This window comes from Magnolia sinica, chromosome 18, assembly GCF_029962835.1.
Source record: "Magnolia sinica isolate HGM2019 chromosome 18, MsV1, whole genome shotgun sequence".
Taxonomy (NCBI): domain Eukaryota; kingdom Viridiplantae; phylum Streptophyta; class Magnoliopsida; order Magnoliales; family Magnoliaceae; genus Magnolia; species Magnolia sinica.
Genome location: NC_080590.1, coordinates 45659840 through 45685352, shown reverse-complemented (window position 1 = coordinate 45685352; position 25513 = coordinate 45659840). Strand labels below are relative to the sequence as shown.

Below are 25513 nucleotides of genomic sequence, written 5' to 3'. Positions count from 1 at the left end.
TAAGGTCGCAACGACATGGACGAAGATACCACACCAATATCAACTTGATTCAAAACTTTTGTGGTCCACGGAAAAGTTTTTAGTGGTTGATTACAACTATTTCCTTTATTACGGTTCACTGAGATTTCGATCTTCTTCAGTTTTGGGATCAGTACTTAAATTGAGTTTTCAAAATGGATGGACGGCGTAGATATAAGTCACATTCATTAAGGTGGGCCACACGGTCAGGGATCCAACCCACCTCGGTGGATCGCGAGGCCGCGCCCGCGCTCGGGCGGGGCAGTACGGAATCCACCTCCCCTCATAAATCAACCGTACAGCCACGTGTTCGAAGGGGAGTGCAAAGCAAATCAACCGTCGCAGGCGATTCGCGCGAATCCCTTCAGTTCTCGACTTCAATTGTGATTAACGACCTTGAAGGCAGCGTGTGGAGGGCGATAAGCTCAGTTCAGACAAATCCGTCACAGAAGAATTACAGAAAGTAAAAAAGAAATCCCTTCTTACAAGAAAAGAAAAACTCGATTCTTCTTCTTCTTCAATTTTTTTTTCTTGTTTTTTAAATTTCTATTTTCAGCACTGCTCATCTTTCACGAGTTTGTCGTTCCTTGCTTCCCAGTTCTTCTTTATTTTCTTCTTTCGGAAGAGAAAAGAAAGAGACGAATCGATTTCTCAGAGAAGAACAAGCAGAAGAAGAAAGAAGCATATATTCTCTTTCGTTTTCTTGGAGAAATGCAGAAGGGATGATATCTCATCACCACACCACCATTTTCCTCTCCGCCCCGTCAAAATGCCCTAATTTCTCTCCTCACCGTCTTTTTCTTGTCGTCTCTCCAAGAACTCGGAACCAAGAATCTCATCTCCACCACCACCACCACCATCGGCAGCACCACCACCATCTGCTCGCCAGTGTGGGACCGGCTCTGTTCCTTCAACGGCGGGATGAGTACGATGAACGGAAGACGAGGACGGTATCCTCATCATCATCGTCATTGTCTTCTTCGGCCAATGATGATGGAGAGGCGGATTCGGGCGCTGCAGCATTGGAGGATGAGATCCTCGATTTCATGCTGAAATCCCCCAACCCTAATGCGTTTCCGACGAGAGAGGAGTTTATTGCTGCTGGGAGGATGGATTTGGCGGAAGCGATCGCCGCCCGGGGTGGTTGGCTCGCGTACGGCTGGGATTTGGATGAGAAGCCCGTGGATTCTCCGGGGGATGATGGGAGTATCGACAGCATTGGTGGTTTCTTGCTCGACGATAGCAGAGTCTTTCAACAAAGGTTTTCTGGTAGTAGCACTAGTGACCAGGCGGATACCACAGCTTCTTCGTCTTCTTCCGGTAGATCAATGTATGGTTGCTGGGCCGATGGTTCTTCTCTCTCTCTCTCTTGTCCTTCTTTTAACAATTTTGTGTACTTTTGCAGAACTGCTTTTCTCTCATTGTCAATTTGTCTGTTTCTTTCTTGTTATCAGAGAAATTGGGGTTGGGGAGGATTCTGGAATTGAGGGTATATTGAGCAGACTTGAGAAAGAAAGGAATCTTCTATATGCCATTGAGTCTGGTGAGAAAGAAGACAGTGGTTGGATCTTGGGGAAAGAAGGTGATAATGCCTGGCAGGGTGTCTCTACAGATGCGGGTGAGTCTCCGAAACCACTGTTTTTAGGATTGGGCTTTTGCATGGGAAATAACTGGATCATGGATTGGTGCTTTTAAAGAGAAACTGGATTATTGATGAGTGCTGTATCTCTGGTTTGTTTTGTATTGCTTGCACCATACGAAATCACCGACATGAATTTTCAAATTGTAGATTTTTCAGATCTTTATACCTTTCATCCTAATATAGTTTGACTCTGACTGCATTATCAAACAGAAAATGGAAGCAAATAGTCTCTAGGATCTGATTTTCCTGACAATTGATGATCATTCTTGGACGGTGTCAACACCGCATCTCCTCATCCAGCACATTATCCCTTCCTCTAGTCCTCCTCTTAGTCTCACTGATATTTAATGTTGACAAATGGGGCGCCACTTGTAATTTTATTAGGAGGCACTCTTAGATACGAAAATAGTGTCTGCTGGATCATTCAATCTCCATTTATTGTTTGGGAAAAATCCTACCTTCCTGACATCTTTTAGTTTTGCAGCAGGCCTAGTAATTATATGCACTTGGGTACTAAAGAAAACTGCTATTGTCACTTCCTATGATAATACAATAACTAAGACATAAAAGTAAATGAACTAAAACAATATACCTATCTGGCCTTCAATCCATCCATCCAACCATCCAACCATTCATCCATCCCATAATACATATACATACACACAAACACATACAACCATGCACCTATAAAAAAAATTGAAATGATTTTTTTAATTTTATTTTTATAATAAACAAGGTTTTAGCGATTATCGATGCATTAACAATATTTTCAAAATATTGCAAAAACATTGGCGATACAAGCAACACATGGAATTTACACGATCGAAAATATTGGCGATATCGATACATTGGCGATACAAGCGAGACTTAGAATTTACACAGTCGAAAATATTGGCATAGCAATGTATTGGCGATACTTAGTGATATATTGCCAAGTCTTGGAATTTCTGATAGTACCAGTCTTATTGGTATCGTTACGAGTGTTATCAGTATCGCCGAGTTGGAGATACGGATAATATCTACGATATTATCGTAATATCGGGGATACTTTGAACAATGCGTGCAAGGATAAAAATATTATCAACCTTTACCACCAAGATAAACCTCGTCATCTTGGTAACTCAAATCACATGACATGAAGAGCAACCACATGACTTTCGTTCTTTCTTTTTTGGTTCTTTCTTTCTTTCTTTTGTTTTTTGTTTTTTTAAATTCTTTTCTTTTATTCTTCTTCTTCTTCTTCATCTTCTTCATCTTCTTGTTTTGACGGACAACGAAAATTTCTATTAAAAGAAAGAAAAACAGGTGATTACAAAAGATGATGATAAATCATCCTATCAATCCAATGAAGAGAGTTCCCCCCAACTACCCTGGAAAGCCTCCAGTGGACTTACCCCAAGGACACTTGACACTTTAGCCCATTCCACAACCATGCATTTAGTCTTACGAAAGATCTAGTCATGATTATAAGCCATGTGGCAGAAAGTCTTGCTATTGTGCTCCATCCAAATAGCCCATGAGATGCTGGGAGCACCAAACACCATATGGTTCTTTTCTTTCTGCTAGTCCGAGCAAAGTGCCAGATAGAGAATAAAACCCCAATCTGTTTGGGCATAACCCATTCAATGTGCAGGAGCATGAAGAACCCATCCCAAACTTTCCTTGAGATACCACAATACATGAATAGTTGGTCCACCAATTCCCCTTCCCGCAAATAAACGATGCATGCATTGCGGAAAATTATATTCCTTTTTCTTAGGGGCGATTTGGATGCCTATAAAATCTTTTAGCTACAAACAGTGGATGTTTGTATGCCTGAATTTGCTTGTAAAGTGTTTACAGGCTTTAAACACCCGTGTTTTAAATAGCGGTAGTGTGTTGCGTAGCGCTCAACTCTTTGTAGCGTGTAGCACAAATAGTGTAGTGTGTAGCATAAGTTACACGATACTTCTATTTTTTAATTTAAAAATTGGAAAAATATGATAAATAGTAAGACAAAAAGGAAAAAATATAAAAATGCCTAAAAAATTATTAATTTTTTCAAGTATAAGCATGTTCAAACAAGCTATTGATTATCATTTATCAAAAGGCAATCTACATATATAAAAAAAATCAAATAATTATCACATCAACAACTTTCTAAGCAAACCACGTTAATTAATAATGTCTAATTGATACCACCAGTCACAAGCCAAAAGTAGCACGTATAATACAAGTGAGTGTTACATACCTCAACACTAGATACAAAGAAACATAAAAAAAGAATAAAAAATAAAATAAAACAGTAAAAAATACATGGTAGTGTACGGTACACGCTACGTAGCTGTAGCGTACACTACAAGAGATTTACGCTATTTAGTATGCTACATAGCGCTACGCTACGTAGCGAATGCTACGAACGCTATTTGAAACACTGGTTTTTACCATAAGGTAAACATGGCCTGCTTCTTGATCTTCTTAGAGACTTATTTTCTCTAGATGGCTATTCTAGGAGAAACAGTGGTAAAAGTAGGCATGTTGGATTGGGTGATGGTAAAACATTTAGAAGAATTGCATGTGCATGCACCGTTGTCATTTTACATCTGAAGGTTGAACTAAATAGAGCAAGGTTGAATTTTCGCTGTTGTACACTTGGGCTGTTTTGGTTTTCTTCTATTAAAATCTCCAATTACCAATAAAAAAAATATCAAGGTGGAGTTACTTGCCTTGTTCTGTTAATCTGTGAACGTCTCTTAAATAGATTCTGAAACTTAACATGCAATATTTATTACCTGTAAAAGACAGTTGCTAGAAGTGAAAGAAGAAGTAGATCTGGCAAAGAGTTTGATGAGTCTATAGATGTGCATTTTCAAAATGGAACATCCTCAGACTTTAATGGCACGTTTAGCTCCCTGAAGCCAGAAATGTGGAGGATGTGGAGTGTTCGAAGGGCAGGTTTCCCAGAAACTGAATTCGAAGGTAGTTTACTTTCAAGTGGCTTGTTTTGGTTTAAAAGCATTGCTCCATTTATATGTTGTTGTTGTTGTTGTCTTTTCATGTGCAGCTGCTGAAATTGTTCCCTATGGAAGTGGAAAGCAAAGGACAATAGATCACAACTTTTCAAGTGATGTGGTTGTGAATGATGGGAAGCGTAGCATAACTGAGAGTATGAATGAGATTAGAAACACAAGGAAGGAACTGGCTTCTGGTGATAAAGATAATTTTCAAAGTCAGATACATACCCGCCTTCAGCAACTGCAGTTAGAGCTTACTTCTGTTCTTCGCGTTCTTAGGTCTAGAGCTGATGCTGTTGTTTTGCATAAGGTGTATGATCTGACCCTTCTTGCTTCATGTATATAATCTATATAACTTATCTATGCTAGACTTTGTGGTTCTTTAGGCTGGATTTTGCTGCTCCACAATTATTTGTGATCCCTTTGCTTGTGTATAATGTTTTAGTGGAAGCTTATTAAAAAAAATGAAGTGTTCTAATGGAATATGTGGCTCACGGGTATGTTCCATCCTCAGTTATTTAATCCTACAGCCTGGACTGCCTTTATGAGCTGCTGAGCAGAAGTGCTAATAGAATTCTTTCACCACTTGCTTCTGTCTGGACTCTTATGGGTTATATATATAAAGCTTCTGTGCATTTTCGACCTAGTGCCCTTTAAAATCATACATGGATGTTGAAAGCATCTTAGTTGAAAATGGCTGAAGCTGCTGTACGGCTGCATAGGGAGGATGTAGAGGCCTGTGCTGACTTTGACACCATTTGTTCATATCCGCACTTCGAAGTTCATAGTTTGAGTATGAAAGTCACCCCCCAAAGGGATGTAGCCTTGGCCATGTGTATAGTTTGACATCTGTTGGTGCTAGTGGCTACTGCGGCGTGGCATTTTGGCCAGGTTTGCATGAAGGGGTTGTCCCTCTGCTGAGACAAGCCACACTCTTAAGCATTGCAGCCTTCGCTGTGGGCAAAAGCCACAGAGCTCTTCGAAAAGAACATCGAAGGTTAAGAATTGTTTCTCTATTGAATAAATGGAATGAGTATAACGGTATGACATTTATCGGCTTCTCAGTCTACCTAGAAGATTCTAGAGATCTTCCCAATCCCCATAGAAAAGATTTACATAGATTGCAACAATACCCTCACAGGACATAGTGTTTACAAAGAATGTCTTACATGAATAACACCATAATTTCCTAACATACATGATACATCACTATTCTTTAACACTCCTCTCAGATTGTTTGCAATTATGGAGAGAGGAACTTGAGCAACTGTGAAGGCCATGAGAAAGAATTTCTTTCACAATCCAATGACTATGCATTACAAGATGGACATGGGACACAACAGGCTGGTGCATAAACTGACACATTAAGTTTTTTATTTTTATTTTTTTAACACATACATTAAGTTCAGTGTAAAAGTTAGGTCAAGTGAGAATGAGATACTGTAAGGCCCTAACTATACTGCTATACGTAGATGGATCAGGGAGAGGACCACTATCATAAGGATGACACTCAGAAGAAACAACACGAGTAGTGAGAGGTTTGCAATTAGCCATGTTGGAAAATCACAAGTATATTTAGTCTGGGATAGAACTAACCATGATGAAACCAGTGTTCGAAATACCGATATATCGGCCAATATTATCTGTATCGCGGTCCAACGATACGAAACCCTTCGGAAGAGACTAAAAAATTGGAAAATTTTACAGAATACTTTGTATCGATCGATATATCGATAAATATTGCATATTATCACAAAATATCGTTCAATATATCAAAATATCGTGCAATATCAATGATATTATCACTTTTATTGGGATTTTATTTGTTTTTTCAAGAAATTTGCTTTACAGGGGCTACCGTAGCCAACTCTAAGATGTTCGAACAACATCATTATTCGGAAAAAAAAAAAAAGAAAAAAAAAAAAAGAAAAAAAAAATGAAATGAAAAAAGAAAAATTTTCAACAGTAGATTTCGGTACCTATAAAGGAGATTGCCCTGATCGGAAGCTGCGTTTGATGGGCCATTCGAATTGAAGCGTCATTTGTAGGTTAGTGCAAACAAAATCTCTGATTTGGGAGAGATTTGGGCGAAATCTGTTGAAATTTAGAGAAATCGCGAAATCTGGAGAAATCCTCGACGAAATTTGAAGAAATCCTCAGCCAAATGATAGATTTGGGAGAGAATTTAGGGTTCCGGAACGCCGGAACCCTCTTTGCTTCGAAAAAAGGGCCTTGAGCACTTGTTACGGGAAGCAGATGGGTTGGTGCACCACTCACCACTGACCTGATGGTGTGTTGACATCACCAAGTTTCGTGGGTCCCATCATGAGGTATATGTTATATCCAAACTGTTTATCCATTTGGTGAGCTCGTAGTGAGGCTTGAGCCAAAAAATAAGACAGATCCAAAGATCAAGTGGACCATATTGAAAAAGGCAGCGTGAGATTGAACGTTTACCATTAAAACCCTTTTGGGAGTCATAGAAGTTTTGGATCAATATGATATTTGTTTTTCCTCTTCATCAAGGTTGTGTGACCTCATGAACAGATTGGATGGAAAATAAACGTTATGGTGGGCCCTACGAATGTTTTAACGGTGAGAATCATTGTCCCCATTGCTATTTATGGTGTGGTCCACTTGAGCTTTGGATATGACTCATTTTTGGGCTCATGATCTAAAATTATCTCTTTGAATTGATGAACGACGTGGATATAATAAATACATTATTGTGGGGCCCATGTAACTTTGATCTCCTTTGAACTATTTGTACAACTCGAGCTCGAGGAGCATCAACACTCATCCTTGCACGACACGTACCCACACCAACCAGGTCGCTGGTGTGTGGTACACCAACCAATCCATACTATCCATCCACTTTCATAGGTCATTTTAGGGCATGAGCCCAAAAGGAAGACATATGTAAGGCTCAAGTGTACCACACCTCAAGAGAATGTGGTGGCAATGATGTCCACCATTGAAACTTCTTATGGCCCACCGTGATGTTTATTTACCATCCATTCCGTTCATAAGGTTTGCCAAACCTGGATGGGAAAACATAAGTGTTAGCTTGATCCAAAAATTTTATAGCCCCAAAAAAGTTTAATGGTGGTCATTCAATGACCACTATTTTGTGTGGTATGGTCCACCTCAGATTTGGATCTACCTTATTTTTCGGCCCGTACCCTAAAATGATGTGTTAAAATGAATTGATGGTGTTGATACATCATCTTATATCAAGGTAGTCCCATGGTTAGGGTCCCATCCAAGTAGTTGGTTGCTTGGATTTGACCAAACAAATTGCGTACGTGAGTAAACTTTTAGGGCCCACCTCAATGTATGTACTGCATAACAACGTTTTCCATCTGTTTGGACTGCTTATTTTATGGCATGGTCCCAAAAAATGAAACAGATACAAGTTTCAAGTGAACCACACTATAAGAAACAATGGTCATTGATCCTCCACCATTGAAAACTTCCTAGGGTCCACTGTGACCATCCAACCTGTTGATAAGTTCACACAGACTGGGATGAAAGAAAAAGCAAATATCAACTTGATCCAAAAAAATTTGTGGCCCACAAAATTTTTAATGGTCAATAACCACTATTTCGTGTGGAGTGGTCCACATCCACTTGAAATTTGTATCTGCCTCATTTTTTAGGCCAACCCCTAAAATTAGGTTGTAAAACAAATGGACGATGCGGATATGCCGTGCATGCATCGAGGTGGGCCCTATTGTTTTCGACGGTAGCATCAATTGATCAGAGCCTTTTGCAGCTCCAAGAAGTTTTCGACGGTAGCATCAATTTCAACTGTTTTCACTTACGTGGTCCACATAAGTTTGAGTGAAGGGAAAAAACAATTATCAGCTTGATCCAAAACTTTTGTGGCCCACTAATGGTCAATCACCATTGTTTCCTATGGTATGGTCCCCCTGATTATTGGATCTGCTTCATTTTTTGGATAATGTCCTAAAATGATATGGAAAAATGGATGGATGGGGTGGATATTGAATACACACATCATTGATAGGTATGTTTTCTAATTTTTACTATATCTTTTGCTTTTGAATGCATTGGTTATGTTTTCATACATATCTTTATACTTTTATAAATGTTATGCATTCAATTTGAATATAGTTGCATTAGTTCAGTCAAATAGCGCACAACTTAGGACCCTATACAAAGGAAATTTATTATGTGCACTTCTTTTTTGAGATTTTATGATTTAAAAGTGTGTATTAAGGTCTTTTTAAATAATCCATGAAGTTTCATTTAAAAAAAAAAAAAAAAACCATTTTGCCAATGTTTCCCCATGTTTCCCAAAAAGTGCGATAAATTACGCGATACAAACAATATATCCCGTGCGATAACCGATACGTATCTGTATCCCAAGGTTGCAATACATTGCGCAATACCAATGTTTAGAACACTAGATGAAACAATGGTAGCCTTTATCCTAGAAAGAAGTGGAGGGTACGACCTAAGTCCTTGTGGCAAAGTGGCTTGCGAGAAGTGAACGAAGAGAAAGGAGGACCAAGGAAACCGATGACAATTATGTCATCAACATATAGAAGAAGAATGACAGGAGCAAAGGATTATAGGGTTTTGAAGATGGATGAATTTGCAAGACTGCAATTGGAGTCAAGTTCAAGTTAAGCACTGTTGAACTGCCCAAATCAAGTATGTGGAGCCTGGTTAAGTCGATAGACGGCCTTATGCATACAACAAGCATGACCGAGCAAGATCAATCACGGAAGCCTCGAGGTTGTTCCATACAGACGTCCTGTAGAATGCCATGAAGAAAGGCGTTCTTCAATCAAATAGACCAACCTAGTGAGAACAATGCGAATTGTTGCTGGTTTTACCTAAGGGCTAAATGTTTCATTAAAATCACGACCATGTTGTTGATTAAGCATTTGGTTATAAGACGAGCTTTGTAGCGTTCAATCAAACCATCAAGTTGATTCTTAATTAAATATTTCTAGCAATTGTCCACAACATTTATATTGTGTTGTCGGGGAACATGTATTAAGTCCCATTGACATGGAGAGCAAACATCTAGTTGGCATACAATGAGGAGACTAAGAGATAGCCAATGTTTTTAGTATTAGTATTGCTGGACTTATCACACCCTTGAGATACAAAAATATATTGAGTATCGCATGGGAAAATATCGGATGTATCGTGTTTTTAGGAAACATTGGGAAATTGGTCAAATTTTTCAATGAAACTTCAGGGGATGTTTAAAAAAGACATCATTAAAATTAGAAGATCACAAAAAACAAGTGCACATAACAAGTTTCTTTTGTATAGGATCCTAAACTATGTGTTGTCTGATAGAAGTGATGTAATTACATTAAAAATTAGTTTATATCGTTTATAAATCTAAGAAAACATGTATGAAAGCATAAACAATATATTCAAAAGGCAAAGAAGTAACAATATACCTATGATTTGCCCTCAATGCGCTTGTGCCGTTGTGCCTCAAACCCACATAGATTTGCACAATGGCTTAAAGTCATTATTGTGCTAAGGTCATTGTAGAATGATACTAATGAAGATGCTCCTTGACATATGGGTGATACTCATCCTCTCCGAATTGGATCAGTATGCCCATCCATGGGTATTGCATAATCATCGCTATTTGTGGGTGGTACTCATCCTTTCCACATTGCATGCTAGCATTAAATCATGTATCCTGCATAAAATTGGTATCAGAGCGAGAGGTCTCGTGTTCGAGACTCCTTACCGAGGGCGATTAATACAGACACATTTACACCGGGCTCGAGTGGGGTGGCCTGTGGGATCCGGGGGCACACTCGGGGTGGGCGGCTCGTGTGAGGCGGTAACCATGTGAAGTGGGGCCCACGAGGGGGGGGGGGGGGGGGGGGGTGGTTCGGCCGAGGTCCTACCATGCTCTATCAATTCGAGCTTTTAGAGCAAGTGGTTAATTGTCTTGCATCAGTAGGAGAGTCGTACGAGTAACAACAAAGGTGTCGCTAGGCTACGAATTTGTTGTACACTTGGCATCAGGGTGTTCCGTATCCGTTAAGTTATGGCTGTAAAGGCTAACACATGTAGGTAATGGCCATGATAGTTATGCAATACGGGGGTGAAAAGGTGCGGTTGGTTTTTTGAGACCGTATCGGCCGTTACGAGGGCCGTATAGGCCTTTACGGGGCATAACACCGTTACCCCCATAACGGTCGAAAAATAGCCATATTTTTATTTTTTCTATTTAAATTCATTTTTCTACTTTTCCTATTCCAAAAACTTTCATAGATTATTTTACAATATATTTTGACCACTTTTACTATATTTTTTAGGATTAAAACTGTAGATTGAAGCGATTTGGGCGAATAGAAACTTCAATGACCATTTTTTCAAAAAATAAAAAGTGGTATTTATGTCCTTTTTTGCTTTTCGATTTCTAGTTCTAATGCTCGATTGTGCTGTATAAATATTAGAGACACATAACCATGTTCACAAATTTACCAAACAACCAAATATAACACTCTCACCAACTAGTGGAATATTTACATTATTCTGGATTTTCTAAATATTTTTTCAGAACTTTTTGGGCAAATTTTGTTTTCCAGCCGTTACAGGGGTCGTAACAGTCGTTACACCACCATATCGGTAACAGTGGTGACCGTTATGGCCACGGTTACTGATACAAAATACCTTGCTTGGCACGCTGATGATACTCCGAAATAGTCCAATTATTGGTTGGATCACTAAAATCATACCAATAGAATGATTTGAATTGTCGAAACATTGGTTATCTAAATGGATGGTTAAAAAACGTTGGTGAGTTGCTCACTTGTGCTTCTTATGTTTGTGGCCCATCCGAGGCTTGGAATTTCCTCATTTTTGGTGGAAGTATATATTTCAATGGGCTTATTACAATCATTTTTGTCAAATATTGTATATGTACTCTAATTTGGGATATTAAAACTGATTTAGTTAATCAAATTCAGGTTATGTGAAATTCCAATGCATTCCAATTACAGGTATCCATACACAATTTTTGGATTCTAGTGCATTCCAATTACAAGTTGCCAAACGCAACTATGGATTCCAGTGTAATTGTGAATTGGATTCCAATGTATATCAATTTACAAGGTGCCAAACAAGCCCTTAGTGTAAAACAGTTCAAGCACTTGGTGTGGAAGAAACCTCCTGCATTCATAATTTTTTCTTTACAGTAACTATGTTCGACAATTATGGAACACTTCTTTACTGATTATGATGTTCATTGTTCATCAGGGTGAAAGAGGCTCCTTGGAGGAGTTGCATAAGCTTTCTGATGCTTGGGAATTTCAGGAAACTGAAATTATGAAAGCCCGGGACAAATTGCGCTCCATGCGTGCAAAGTTGGCCGTCTTAGAAGGCAAGATGGCGTTGGAGATTATGTATGTCCTTCTCTACAATAACAGCACACTTGTCTTTTGCATAGTTCTAAAAATTTTCAAGTTAAGCTCAAACTCAGCCTAGTTGACTTGGTGATAATTTGGGCTGAAAATGTGAATTAGTTTGGCTCTTTTGAGACTCAGTCAATTCAACTTGATTCAGTCTGAGTCTTGATCTTTGTCTGAAGACTTTAACTGACAGAAAAGTCACAGCTTTGTTCTCTACGTTGAGTGTTTTAGTAGCTGATGGCTTCTGGAATCTAATCACGATCAATGGCTTGTTGGTCGGTTTCTTGGATTTAAGAGGAATTATACTGTAATCTGCTGGAGTATAGATTATGATACACATGCACAGACTTATTGTACACTAGCATGCAAATATCTAAAGCCATCTGTCCAAATCAAGGCCACAATTGTCAAATGGTGTAACAAAAAATCACACCAATTGTTGATTCCTTCATGGGTGATTAATGGAAATTTGCATGTTGAAACTAAATTGATTATTTACTTTTTTAACCATCCATTTTGATGGCCAGCAAACAGACAAGATTGTCCTTATGGCATAATTTTTTTGGTTAGAACTGTCCACATGGGGCCCAACATTTGGATGGTTTAGAGTGAGACACATGGCATGCATGCACATGATTGCCATACCCTCTCACAAATCACAATAGGGTATAACTAGAGAACTGTCTTTTTAGACTCCATCATCACATTTTCTAACAAATTTTATGTACATTTCCATTATAATTTGTTCATTATCATCATCTTAGCCCGACCTTAAAAACAGTAAAAAAAAAAAAAGAAGAAAAAAAGAAAAGAAAAGACCAAAAGTGGTGAGTGGGTTGGCACTGCTGCACATAAATGTACCATGATCGGACCAAATGTGGAAAGAACATGGTCAATTAGTTGCTTGTGTGTCTTCCCGCTTTGAATACATGATAGATTCACGCTCCCAATCACACTTCCTAGCTGTTTTTACTTGATAACTTGTTGAAATGAATGCTTTCATGCTCTGGCACCCAAATCTGTGGTGGCTTCCCTTGGTGCTTCGTGCCACCACATTAGTTGGCTATACGGAATAGTAGGGAGCCCACCAATATCATCACATGCCAACACAATCATGCCTAGCTGCACTATAGCCTAACTGTTGTGTGTTATCCAAAAAGGGAAATTGGACAAGCTTGCTTGCCTAATGATTGTGCATTCAGATTATATCATTGGAACATTTAATTAAACTATATCCTTACCCTTTTTTCCATTGGGCATGATGGCCCTGTTTCTTCCTTTTATAGTGAAGCACAAAAGATTGTGGAAGAGAGACAAAGAAGGATTGATGATGCTCAAAAGGCTCTAAGCATTCTCCGAACTGCCTGTATAGTTTGGCCTAATTCTGCCTCAGAGGTTTTCTTGGCTGGGTCTTTTGATGGGTGGACAAGTCAGGTTTGTTCTTGCTGGCAAATATCAATTGTTTGGATTTATACGTTTCTCGAAAAAGAAGAAGAAGAAGCAGGATATATATAGTGCTATATTTCCTATCACTAATCTACCTGATATGTACACTGCATGACAAGTTTATTGCCCTAGTGGCAAAGCCACCTTTATTATTGCAACTTGTCTTTGACTGTAGATAAGGAACATCTCAAGCTGTAGGATCTATTCTTTTATGCTTTGTTTGTTTTCCTAAATTGCCATCTGCCAACCAACAGTACCTGCTTAACCATTTCAGTAAGATTAGAAGTCTTGTTGTTGAATTTTTTTGCATGTTACATTTGATTTATTAGCACCAAACAAAAAGGATACAAACTGGCAACATGGGAGAGTGGATGGTGATAGATCATCCAGCATCTCCCCTAGCCTCCACAATTATGTGATTGCCCTATCAATACCTATTACACTATTGGTATCGCATACTATCAATATGATATTGGGTTGTACTTGCAAAACTTCCCAATATCGGTCGATATAGTGTTCAAAGCATTGGTATTGTTACATGTATTGCTTGCTGGAGATGCAGAAACTTGTATAGGTATCATCGATACTTTGAAAATATCGCTGTTTGAAGGAAACATTGGGGAATTGTTGGTAAAAAAATTGGACTTTTTCAGTGTAACTTTATGAGATATTAAAGACATGCTTACACATGTATGAATCAAAAAATTGTAAAAAATAACTGCGCACAATAAGTTTTCATTTTAGAGGGGGCCTAACCACATGTTATTAAAAAATAAAAAATAAAAAATCAGTTTTAAAAAATACATAAAATTTGTAGCCAATCAATAGATTGGCCAACACTCATTAATATACAAAATTTCCACATTAATTAATAGTGAAGAACACATTTTCCAATATAAAAATGGAAAAAATAGGATTTCCCCCAATTTTCACTTAAATGTTAATTTTTCGCCACAAATCCATGCATAGACATGGATTTCCATTGCAATCCATGCTAACATTTGATTTTAAAAAAAATTGAAGTTTCTATGTATTTTTTGTCACCTTCGAGTTTCAGCCATCTTCGTTTCGAGTCAAGATTCCTTCCTGAATCCAAACTTCTATTTAATAAAAATCAAGAGTGATTGAAATCACCTAAAGAACAAAATCCCGACCCCGGAAAAAAATGGAGATTTTTGATTTGTTGAAAATTTTCCTAAATTTCAACTATTTATGGATGTTTCCATGGTATCGGGGATTTTACCGATGGTATCGCCGATACCAAGAAACTTTTATGTGGGATTCTTATTAAAGTAGCGCTGATATCGATGCTATCGCCAAGTATAGATGATATTTTCAAAAATATCAGTGATATTTGAAAATTATTATACTTCCAACAGTTTTGGTTTCGCTGATTTAGTGATACTCTGATAATATTGGCAATATTATCGACAATATCGCCGATATTGTTGGTTGATATATCGCAATGTAACGACAATATATCAATACATTGTGATATTTTGAAAATATCGTTGTTGTATATTACTTTGTATTGTCAATACATATCGACTGTATTGATACATATTAGTGATACCTCAAGTGCATCGACCCCCTTTGTGATAATATTGGAAAAACGTCTGAATTTTTTTGCTTTCATTACTTTCATAAGGGAATTTCGACTATTCCTTTCCAATTGTTTGGAGAGGATAGGTGATTCGGGGGTGCAAATCGAGAGACCGAAGAGTGTTCGGTACCGAGACCCAAATAGGCTTTCTTTTTTTTTGCAAATTTAAACAGTTTTTTCTAATTGAAACCCATTTGAATTAATGGAATGAAGATCATAATCCATGATTTTGCATGTTTCGCGTGCTCAATCAAGGGTTTTGACCTTTTATTTTTGAATTTGGGGAAAATAGGGGAAGTCCAAAATTTTTCCCATTTAAATTCCAATTAGAGGTTGAAAAAAATCACATTAGAGTGCTTGGAGGCTAATCTATAGATTGACGAAACTTTTAAAATTTTTGAAAAAAATATTCTTACTTTAAAATGTTAAAAATTAATTAATTTGAAAACAATTAGATTAACCAGATGTTATATACATTTAATATTTTGTATTTATGAGCGTATGTTGATCTTAATATCAGCCACACTTATTTATTTTCAAAAATAAGTTTTAAGTTTTTTATTTTAATTATGAAGAAATTAAAAATATGTTGTTTAAATAAATGCACCATATATTGTAGGACATACTTTAGTGGCAGTATTTAGTACATTGAATCTGCTAATAAATGATATGAATTATAGAAATTTTAGTGGTTTCTTTATTTTTATTTTTTTTATATGAATAGATTTTTAATGTAGTTGCATCACTTCTATCTCACAGCGCATGGTTTAAGACCCTATACAAAGAAATCTTATTTTGTGTTCTTGATTTTTGTAATCTTTGGAGTTCTAAGTGTGCAATGATGTCTTTTTTAACGTCCCCCAAAGTATCATTAAAACTTCGACCAATTTTCCAATGTTTCCTAATGTTTCCCAAAAATAGTGATACTACACGATACATCTGATGTTTCTTGTGCTATACCCGATATGTATTTTATCCCAAGGGTGCAATACATCCGTTGTTACCGATTGGAAAACAACTACACTAGAAACTGTCAAGGTCAGGAAAATAGTTTGCTAATTTTTTTCTTCTTCTTTTTATTTGGAAGGCATTACTTTTCTGCCTCCTTTAACAAGCGCAAAGATGTGACTTGTATAGCATTCAAACTGTCCACATTTTATGCCATGTCATGAGAGTACCATGCCCCAAATGTAAGGCGCATCTTGAATCCTGGTGGGCCACACTATGCAAGAGAAACTTTTCGCTCCTTAGGCAACTAGCACTAACAACTACAGTTGCGCTCGTCAACTAGAAATGAATTTAATCAATCTGGTGGTAATCAAACAGGAAATTTTGTGCTAGTTACACTATAACAGTGTTTGAGTAAACATTTGTAAATGCTTATCTCCCTCAAATATGCGATTTCAATAGGGGACATTATGTAGAAAAGAGGGAAAGAAATGGTGATAAGAGGGTTGAATTGAAGGAAAAAGTGATGGGAAACTCCATTCCTAGAAAGATCGATCAAAGGGTTGAATTGAAGGGTAATAAGGGGGAGATCAGGGAGGGGAAGTCGAGATCCTTTCGAATGTATTTGTGGGAAGTCATACCGGTGGTGGAAATATAACATGAGAGGGTTTGAGGGAGGAAGGTGAAGCTTCTCAAGTGAGATGAAGGGGTGTGGAAAGGGGATTCAGAGGGTCCAGTAGTGAGTGTACACGTGAAGGTGCTCGAAAGCACTTAGAAGGTCCTTAAATGGAGCCTGGTGGCAATGTTGAGAGTTGGGGATTCAACAACAGAGGTGGGGAAGTGGCTTAAAAGTGATGTGGATTAGAGGAAGTTGACTGAGCTATTAAGCAAATGAGCAAGACGGAGTGGTGGATTTCTCTTTGACCACATGCAAAAGTAGGTAGAATCATCCTTGCTAGCAACATCTTTAGAGATGACCTAGTTTCAACAATCTGCTAGTGGGAAGATTGGTTGGCCTTGGGCTAGAGGATGTCTACTTCCAACTTTGGGACCTCCCATTGGAACATTGAATCTGGGATGTTTTCATGGTTCTGGGTTCTTGTCTAGGGACGTAATCACCATCGACCCTTTTACAAAAGGGTGTGTGAAGCTTCACACTGCCAGGACTGCATAAGGAAGAAGATGGCGCCAGTGAAGGTGGCAATAGTTGTTGGAGACATGAAGATTCACATGCAGGTGGTGCGAGATGTGCCAGGAGGTAGTCAAGTTCAGATGCCAATAGGTGGGAATGGTGGTGATGAGTCGGAGGTTGGAGTATGAGTTAGGTGATGGGGTGAACCACGGGTCATTCCTAGACACCAATGAGGTTCTGGTTCAAGGGTGGGGGTAGTTGAGGAGGTGATAGAATGACATCTGTCTCACGTTACAGACACTTGTCCGAGATAGAGGAGAAAAGGTAGTTGAAGGTGACATATATCATGTGAAGGCACTGTTCGAAATATCGGTATCTCGTTACATTTCACATCCTTGGGATACAGATATGTATCGGTTATCGCACGGGATATATCGTTTGTATCAGGTAATTTGTTGCACTTTTTAGGAAACGTTGGGAAATTGGTTGAAATTTTCAATGAAACTTTAGGAATTGTTAAAAAAGACCTTAATACACACTTTTAAATCATAACATCTCAAAAAAGAGTGTACATAATAGGTTTCCTTTGCATAAGGTCCTAAGCTATGCACTGTCTAACTGAACTAATGCAACTATATTCAAATTGAATGCATGACATTTAGAGTGTATGTGATGAAATACTTCGAAATTAGTCTCAATTGACAGTTGGTTGAAGGAAATTTAAAAGAAAAAAAGATTAATATTTTAATATTTTTTTAAAATTAATTTTTAATTAAAAAATGTTTTTTATTTTTCAAAAATTGACAAGGACCTAACAAATAATTAGATCAGCCCTCATACATGCTCGATTTCATGCTTGGAGTGCAACATTGCAAGCAAATTTGAGAGAAATTGGGGAAATTTTGAATTTCCCCAAAATTTCCCAAATTAGATCACCTACACTCAAATTTTGAAGTTAAGAGTGTATGCGATGATCATTTCATCAAATACTCCCAAATACTTTGAAATTAGTCTTAGTTGATAGCTGGTTGAAGGAAAATTTTGAAAAAAAAAACATGGAGAACATGAAGAATAGCTGGATATCGAAATCATAGCTCAAATGGATTATAACCATTTGGCACTTATTTAACATAATTTCAACAAAAATAAATAAATTGGATCGAAAATTGAAAATGCTCACTGGATCGAACATGTGAGATATATCAGCACTACCTGTGTGTTTCGTATCACACAGGTGGGATACAAGATATATCGTTGGAAATATCGATTGATATCGTCGATATTTAAAACATTGCATGTAGGAGGTAGGTGGCACCTTGACGGTGAATGCCAGACACGTGTCTCTTCAAGTATCAGAGGTAGAGAAAAGGGGGCAACGGGGGTTAGACGTGGTCTAGGTGATGCGGACACAAGCGCATTCAAGGTGTACCAACGAAGAAAGCGCCAACCACAAGTGCCGTCCTTATAGATAGGCGACTATTGAGGAGCTGAAGACCTTTCACATGTGATTGGACATATAGAAGACCCCACTCAGGGAAGACACGTGTGAAGGAAGATTGGAGAAAGAAGACCGAGCGCCCAAACTTTCCCGTACTTATGTTATTTGCGCGTTTTTGACTTAGTTATGGGTCTTTTAGTAATTTTATGTCTTTATTTGCTTATTCTAGGAGTATTTAAGTAATTTTATGTCTTTATTTGCTTATTTAAGTGGGCTAAAGCCCTAAACTAGAATTTCAACTATTGATTAATGAAAAGCAAACCCTTTGGTTGCCTCCTTCCTCTCTTCTCTCTAATGGTGCTTCTTCTGTTCCCTTGATCTTCTTCTTCTAATTTCTTCTTGTGCCCCTCCAACTTCTTCAAGGTAATAATTTTCTTCCTTCTATTTTCCAGTTTTGGCTAATCCTTCTTCAATCAAAATCTTGAGAACCGATCTAAACCCTAAACTCCCAAATTCTCAAATCCCTAATCCGAGAAACTTCTTGGTTCTTTGGACTAGTAATCTTCATTGATCGATTGGGTGTGACCATGCAAGATCGGGAGGTCTCATCCCTCGCCGGATCCAACCTAAGTAGTAATTGAATTCCATAATCCATGGTTGTAGTGATGGCCCGCTCCATTGCATGTTTCCTTTATGATTTTCTCAGTTATGATGATTACTGTTAGAATTTTAGATCATTTATTCCTTTTATTTCCGCTGTTTAATTATGTCCATGAGCATGCATCATAATTAGGGCTGTCATATGTCTAGAGTAGAATGTTTAGATAGAGGCAGATGATGGAGGCTTTCCATGTGTTCTGGAGGATGCTTGAGATGGTGATATGCATGTGGCTCATGTAAATGACTTCACTCTTGCATGGTTGGAGCAAGGCAGCACGCACATGTGCGAATACTTCAATCGTGGTACGTGCGAATCAGGTTTCCTTTTCTTCATAAGGGATCTCGGGCATTTCCCATTAGAATGACACTCTGGATCAAGCTTGGTTGTGGGGAAATGTGGTCTAATAAAATGGAATCACCGGTGCACGAGCATTGCCTTCTTTATTTATGATTATCGAAAGCCAGTATCAAGCAAAGGAGCTTCCCATCATGAGGATCTCTTCTTCAACATGGGGCGTGGGACTTGCAATTTATATCCGAAAAAGGCATGGAAGTGCAGTCGCTATGTGTGGAGGGCCAAGTCAGTGGTTCTGATAGTGCTAGCTAGAGGTTTGGAGCCACAGAGGTCTAGGAGATGTTGTTGATTGATGACTTGATGTTCTATTTGCTAGACACTCACCCTTTGCAAGCAACCAGACGCAGAGGCAAGAAGGCTTGGGGTAGCAAGATGCTGGTGTTTGGTGATTATGTGTCTACCTTTTGGGAGAATGGTAGCCATATACCCATGACAAGGGATATGCGTTGGATTAAGGAGGCAATGGGTAATGTCAGTGAGTTGGTTGGAATCTCAATTGGTGACTATGAAGATGACTTTATGCATTGGTAAGCCATCAGTGCATTTGTGGGATACAATTAGTGAAAGAGTTGAAAGGAAGTTGTTGAATTAGAAAAGGCAGCATCTGTCGCTGGGAGGTAGGTTGGCATTAATTAAACTAGCTTTATTGAATTTACTACAATACTTAGTCCTTGTTTAAGTGCTCGAAGGATGTGTTGGACGGGTTGGAGATATTAAGGCATGATTTCTTATGGCAGGGAGTGAAAGAGAAGCACAAATTCCATCTGTTGAAGTGGAAGGAGGTGTGTGAGCCGTATGGGAAAGGGGCGCATGAATAAAGAAGCTGGATACTGAATTTAGTGTTGTTTGGCAAATAGTTATGGAGATTTGGCAAGGAAGAGGGAAGCTTATGGAGAGAGGTGTTAGTTCGTAAGTATGGTGTGAAGGAAGGTGGGTGGTGGACAAAAGAGTCTTCTCTCTATAGAGCCTTAGCATTGTGGAAAACAACTATTAGATTGGGGAACAAGTTCAAGGAGGGAATTGTATTATCTATAGGAGATGGGATGAGGATTCAGTTCGGGGATGATGTGTGGATGGGTGAGAGGACTCTTTGTGAAGACTTTCTGAGGTTCGCCAGCTTATCTCCAATGACGGACATCCCCATTGCTTGTGGTCTCCTCAGTGTTGGAGGAATTTGTTGAAAGAGGGAGAGCTCATCAGTCTTCTGGAGTAGATTCATGGTATTCGCCCTTTTCCAGGCAAAAGGACTCATCGGCGTGGAATAAGGACAAGTCTGGTCAGTTCTCGGTTAGATCATTCTATAGGTTGATCCTTAAAAGAGTTAAAAGGTTCAAGGTGGGAATTGTATTATCTCTAGGAGTGGGATGAGGATTCGGTTCGGGGATGATGTGCTGATGGGTGAGAGGACTCTTTGTAAAGACTTGCTGAGGTTCGCCAGCTTATCTCCAATGACGGACATCCCCATTGTTCGTGGTCTCCTCAGTGTATGAGGAATTTGTTGAAAGAGGGAGAGCTCATCAGTCTTCTGGAGTAGATTCATCGTATTTGCCCTTTTCCAGGCGAAAGGACTCATCAGCGTGGAATAAGGACAAGTCTGGTCAGTTCTCGGTTAGATCATTCTATAGGTTGATCCTTAAAAGAGTTAAAAGGCAAATTTCAAACTTCCTTCATTTGGCACTAAAAAAAAACAAAAAAAAAAAGGCACACGCACAAGTTGTTGCATTGGCATGGTTGGTGGGTAGAAATAACTTTAGATAAAGAAAATGATGATCACCAACATCTACATTTTGTGATTGTGGAGTGAGGAGTTGGTTAATCATCTCTTCATTCGTTGTCCTTTTGCAAGAGAGATGTGGGTTAGGTTCTTGGTGGCTTTCAGTTCAACGTAGGTTATGCCATGTTCCATTGAGGACCTCTTTCTTGCGTGGCACAGGGCTACAATAGGAAAGAAAGGGAGGATCTTATGGTGCCTTGCTATATCGGCCAACATTTGGGCCTTATGGGAGAGGAATAACCTGTGTTTCCATAATCGGAGCAGGCAAGTTTCAGATATCTTTGGGAGGGCTAAGAGTGGGCCTCAAATATTAAGGCTCTTGCCGAGTGAAATCTTTTATCTTTTTCTTAGGCTGTGTTGTAATTGTGTTTTGGCCTTCTTCTCCTGAATAAAATCATTATCATCACCTTTCAAAAAACTTATTGGCCAAAGTAGTCATTGCATGGCAAATGTCATGTCTGTGTGAGTACAAGTGGGACCCAAGCGTAGATACTCCCTCTAGGAGGGGCGTGCTTCCCACTCTAATATACAGGAGATTGTTTTTGCTAGTTGGTGTGCGCTCGGGCATGGGTATCAAATAATTGTCGTGTTCCTATTGGGAGTGATAGTGGAAGATTATGCTTGAGGATATTTAGAGTACCAGCTGAAATTGTTGTAACTTGTAATATGTTCATGCTTGCGTTCTGATCTCATGTTTTGTTATTGTGTTGTGGGTTCCCAGCTTGCTTTATATGGGACAGATCTTGGCTCATCTGAAAATTGAATTTTTAAAAGAAGGTGCTCTAACGACTCTAAAACATTTCCAAGGAAGATATGTGACCATAGACAGATTGTAAGATCTAGTCATACTTTGCAAACTTGGACCTAGTTTGGGACTTGGTTAGTCACCAGGTTGGGTTGACCTGCCGAGTCTTGTGTTGATCAGGCTGGTCAGAAATACATATTTTGTTATTTTTGAAATGTATTATAAAAACAAAAAATATGAGACAAGTGAAAAAAAAAACTTATCCGGGCTCTTTTCTTCTTCTTCTTCTTCTTCTTCTTCATATGTTTGGAAAATTAGAAAAGAATTTAAAAAAATCATAAGCTAAAATGTCCTAAACCATACCTCTTGTCCTTCTTTTTCATACTCTCCTTCTTTTTCTTCAATGTTGGGGGCAATGTTTTCAATATTTAGTATTGATGGATGTATCACACCCTTTTCAAGTATCGCATGGGAAATTCGGATGTATTGCTGTTTTTGGGAAATGTTGGGAAATTTGTCGAATTTTTGAATGAAACTTCAAGGGATGTTAAAAAGAGATCATATCACACTTAGTAACCAAAAGATCATAAATACAAGTGCATGTAATAAGTTTCCTTTGTATAGGGTCCTAAGCTATGTGTTGTTTGACAGAAGTAATGCAACTATATTCGTGTATGAAAACACAAGCAATACATTAAAAAAAATTCCAAAAACTTCCATCAATCTATAGATAGGCCTCCAATCGCTCTAATGTGATTTTTCCACATCCTAATTGCAAGTTAAATGTGTGGAAATTTCGATTTTTTTTGCAATTTCCCCAAATTCGAGAATCAGAGTATAATTGATAGCATCCAACACTCATAAACACATGAATTTTAAGGCTAAATAATTGTTGATCAATCAAGATCTTTTTAAAAAGTTATTTTTCTTTTCTTTTCTTTTTTCAAAATTCCAAAAATTCTGTCAATCACTCTATTGTTTCCACAGTTTAATTGCAAGTTAAATGAGGGAAATGGGGAAATTTTTGGATTTGTCTCCATTTTCCCCAAATTCGCAAATCGGAGGTTGAAATTCAAAATCATGGATTTCTGTCTTTGTTGTAGTGATTTCAAGTGATCTACAGCCAAAAAAAAAAAATGAAAGAAAAAAAAAAAGAAGATCAAAATCGAAGAAATCTCACTGTTTGCAAATTCGGCCCACACGCTATCCGCTCTCGATTTCAGCACCAAAACCACCTTTTCCCGCCAAAAAAGAAAAAAAAATAGGGATGGCTGATTTCTGATTAGGAGCGGATTAAAAGCCAAAAAAAAATTGAGAGAATGTGAATTTAGAGTGTTTTTTTGGGGATTTTTTTTTTTTGATTTTTCAAAAGGGAGTTTCTGGTAGAATGTATCGACTATCGACAATACATATGGTACCATCGATACATGGAAGAATATAACTGCAATGTAATGAAAATATCGCAACGTATCGATATTTCTGTGATACATTGCAATATTTCACGAAATATCAACCCATACCCGGAAGTGTTACAACTTCCAGGCAGTTTCGTATTGGTGAACATTGATACCGATAGCATCAGCCGATACTATCGATACTTCAAACACTGGTTGGGAGGTGTGGGAAAAGGGAAATGCTCCCTTTTTTTCTCTTAAGTTTTTATTCTCTTTATGGAAATTACTTCTGCTGGAGTGGAAAGGAGAAGAAAATGGAAATGATACTAACTTGGGTTGCTCGTCTCTCTCTACCTTTTAAATGAAAGACTAGCATGATCTGTTTGGACTCAAGCCTGGTCAACTGAGTCACCCCTTGACTCAGAAAATCAGGCCTGTGTCCGTTGCATCCTTGGTTTTCCCAACTCACTGGTCAGGTTAGTGACTGGGCCAGGTTGACTTGGCCAACTCCCTAATCGACTCACCTGGTATGTAAACTATGTTCTGGGCCAGAAAAATCCAGTGGAACACCTCTTGCAGAACCAGAACCAACTTGGATGATGCAACTTCTTTATTAAGAAATCCTTGAATTCCTAATTAGTTTTAGTTCCCATTTTGCATGGATGGTGCCCTAGCAGGCCAAAATAATTGAACTAATGGTTAGTTTTGAATTGCAGAGAAGGATGGAAAGATCAACTTCGGGCATCTTTTCTTTGAACCTAAAGCTGTATCCTGGTCGATATGAGGTACGTGATGTTGTGCATGTTCAATATCATTATGGTTTTTTTCCTTTCGTGCTTGTGTGTGTGCACGCATGAACATGAACATACAGGGATAATGAGCCATTGAAATTAGTTGTACCCTATTATGAAGGACTATTTTGGTGGTACAGATCAAGTTTGTCGTGGATGGCGTTTGGAGAATTGATCCACTCAGACCTGTCGTGAATAACAACGGCTACCAGAACAATCTCCTAATCATCTCTTAATTCCTGTGAATACCACTTGTTACTGAATTTTGGTGACCACCACGTCCTGAGTATATCAATTTTTCGCTATTCATTTTACCGTTAGCTGGTTTCTTTGTGTACTAACAGTACGTTACAGAAATAATCCATGATTCTTTGCTCGTGTTGGGAATCTCCTCTTCCAAGAGTAGGGTGGAGAAGTCAAAGATTGTGTGGAGTTTTGGGCTGAAATGTACTTTAGTGTTTAGGCAGCATAATGGAAATGTTGTGTTGAAATGCGAACCACTCAATAGAGTCAATGCAACACTATGCCAAACCGGCAGTGAAATCCCTCTACTAACTGAAATGCTAACCACTCGACAGTTTGTTGGTAGAGAATCCATTCTGCACTACACCTGTATTAGAGACTGAGCAATGACTAAAAGTGGCATTATACAATGTTCCGTCTTGGAGTTGGTACTGTATGTTTGGGTTTTCAGTTTGTACGTGTGGAGACCAATGTTTGAGCAATCCAAACAGTTGATATGATGGGCTTGTGGATGGTTCATGCACCTAAAAATACTGGTATTGGAAGATCCTAGCTATAGAAAAGCTGGCCTCTTTCCAGTTCAATGTCAACTGTTAACTTATTTCCTTTCTTAAGCATCTAATTGTTGGGACATCAATACAAGGGTGAGGAGTTTTCCATCTGGGGATTTTTGTTGCATGGGCAATCAACAGTGGTGACTATCATGTCGATGATCTGGATCAGCAAGCCCGATGTGGAAATCCTGGATGCCAGGGTTGTACTGTATAGAATTAGATTGACTAGTAATTATTGTTGTTTCAGGCCCCACCATTTGTGGGGTAAACAGTTTTGTGGATGGTCTTGATTGATTATATGTATGCAACATGTTAGAGGGCTCGCAAAGGCTACATATGCATGGCATGTGTATCTC

At 38.4% G+C, this 25513-nt stretch overlaps 1 protein-coding gene across 3 annotated transcripts; it reads left to right on the top strand.

The window, feature by feature from the left end:
* The first annotated feature begins 429 nt into the window (after positions 1 to 429).
* On the top strand, positions 430 to 25013 carry LOC131232442 (protein PTST homolog 2, chloroplastic). Of its 3 annotated transcripts, none has more exons than XM_058228670.1 (8): positions 434 to 1348; positions 1473 to 1636; positions 4445 to 4618; positions 4704 to 4963; positions 11923 to 12068; positions 13361 to 13508; positions 24286 to 24354; positions 24482 to 25013. In XM_058228670.1, the coding sequence occupies exons 1-8, from the start codon at positions 741 to 743 to the stop codon at positions 24533 to 24535; spliced, it is 1623 nt and encodes a 540-aa protein (XP_058084653.1). In that variant the 5' UTR covers positions 434 to 740; the 3' UTR covers positions 24536 to 25013. The 3 variants fall into 3 exon arrangements, with proteins under 3 accessions (XP_058084654.1, XP_058084653.1, XP_058084652.1); XM_058228669.1 differs by having other exon boundaries at positions 436 to 1348; positions 24501 to 25013; XM_058228671.1 differs by lacking the exon at positions 4445 to 4618 and having other exon boundaries at positions 430 to 1348; positions 24501 to 25013.
* The last annotated feature ends 500 nt before the right edge of the window (positions 25014 to 25513 follow it).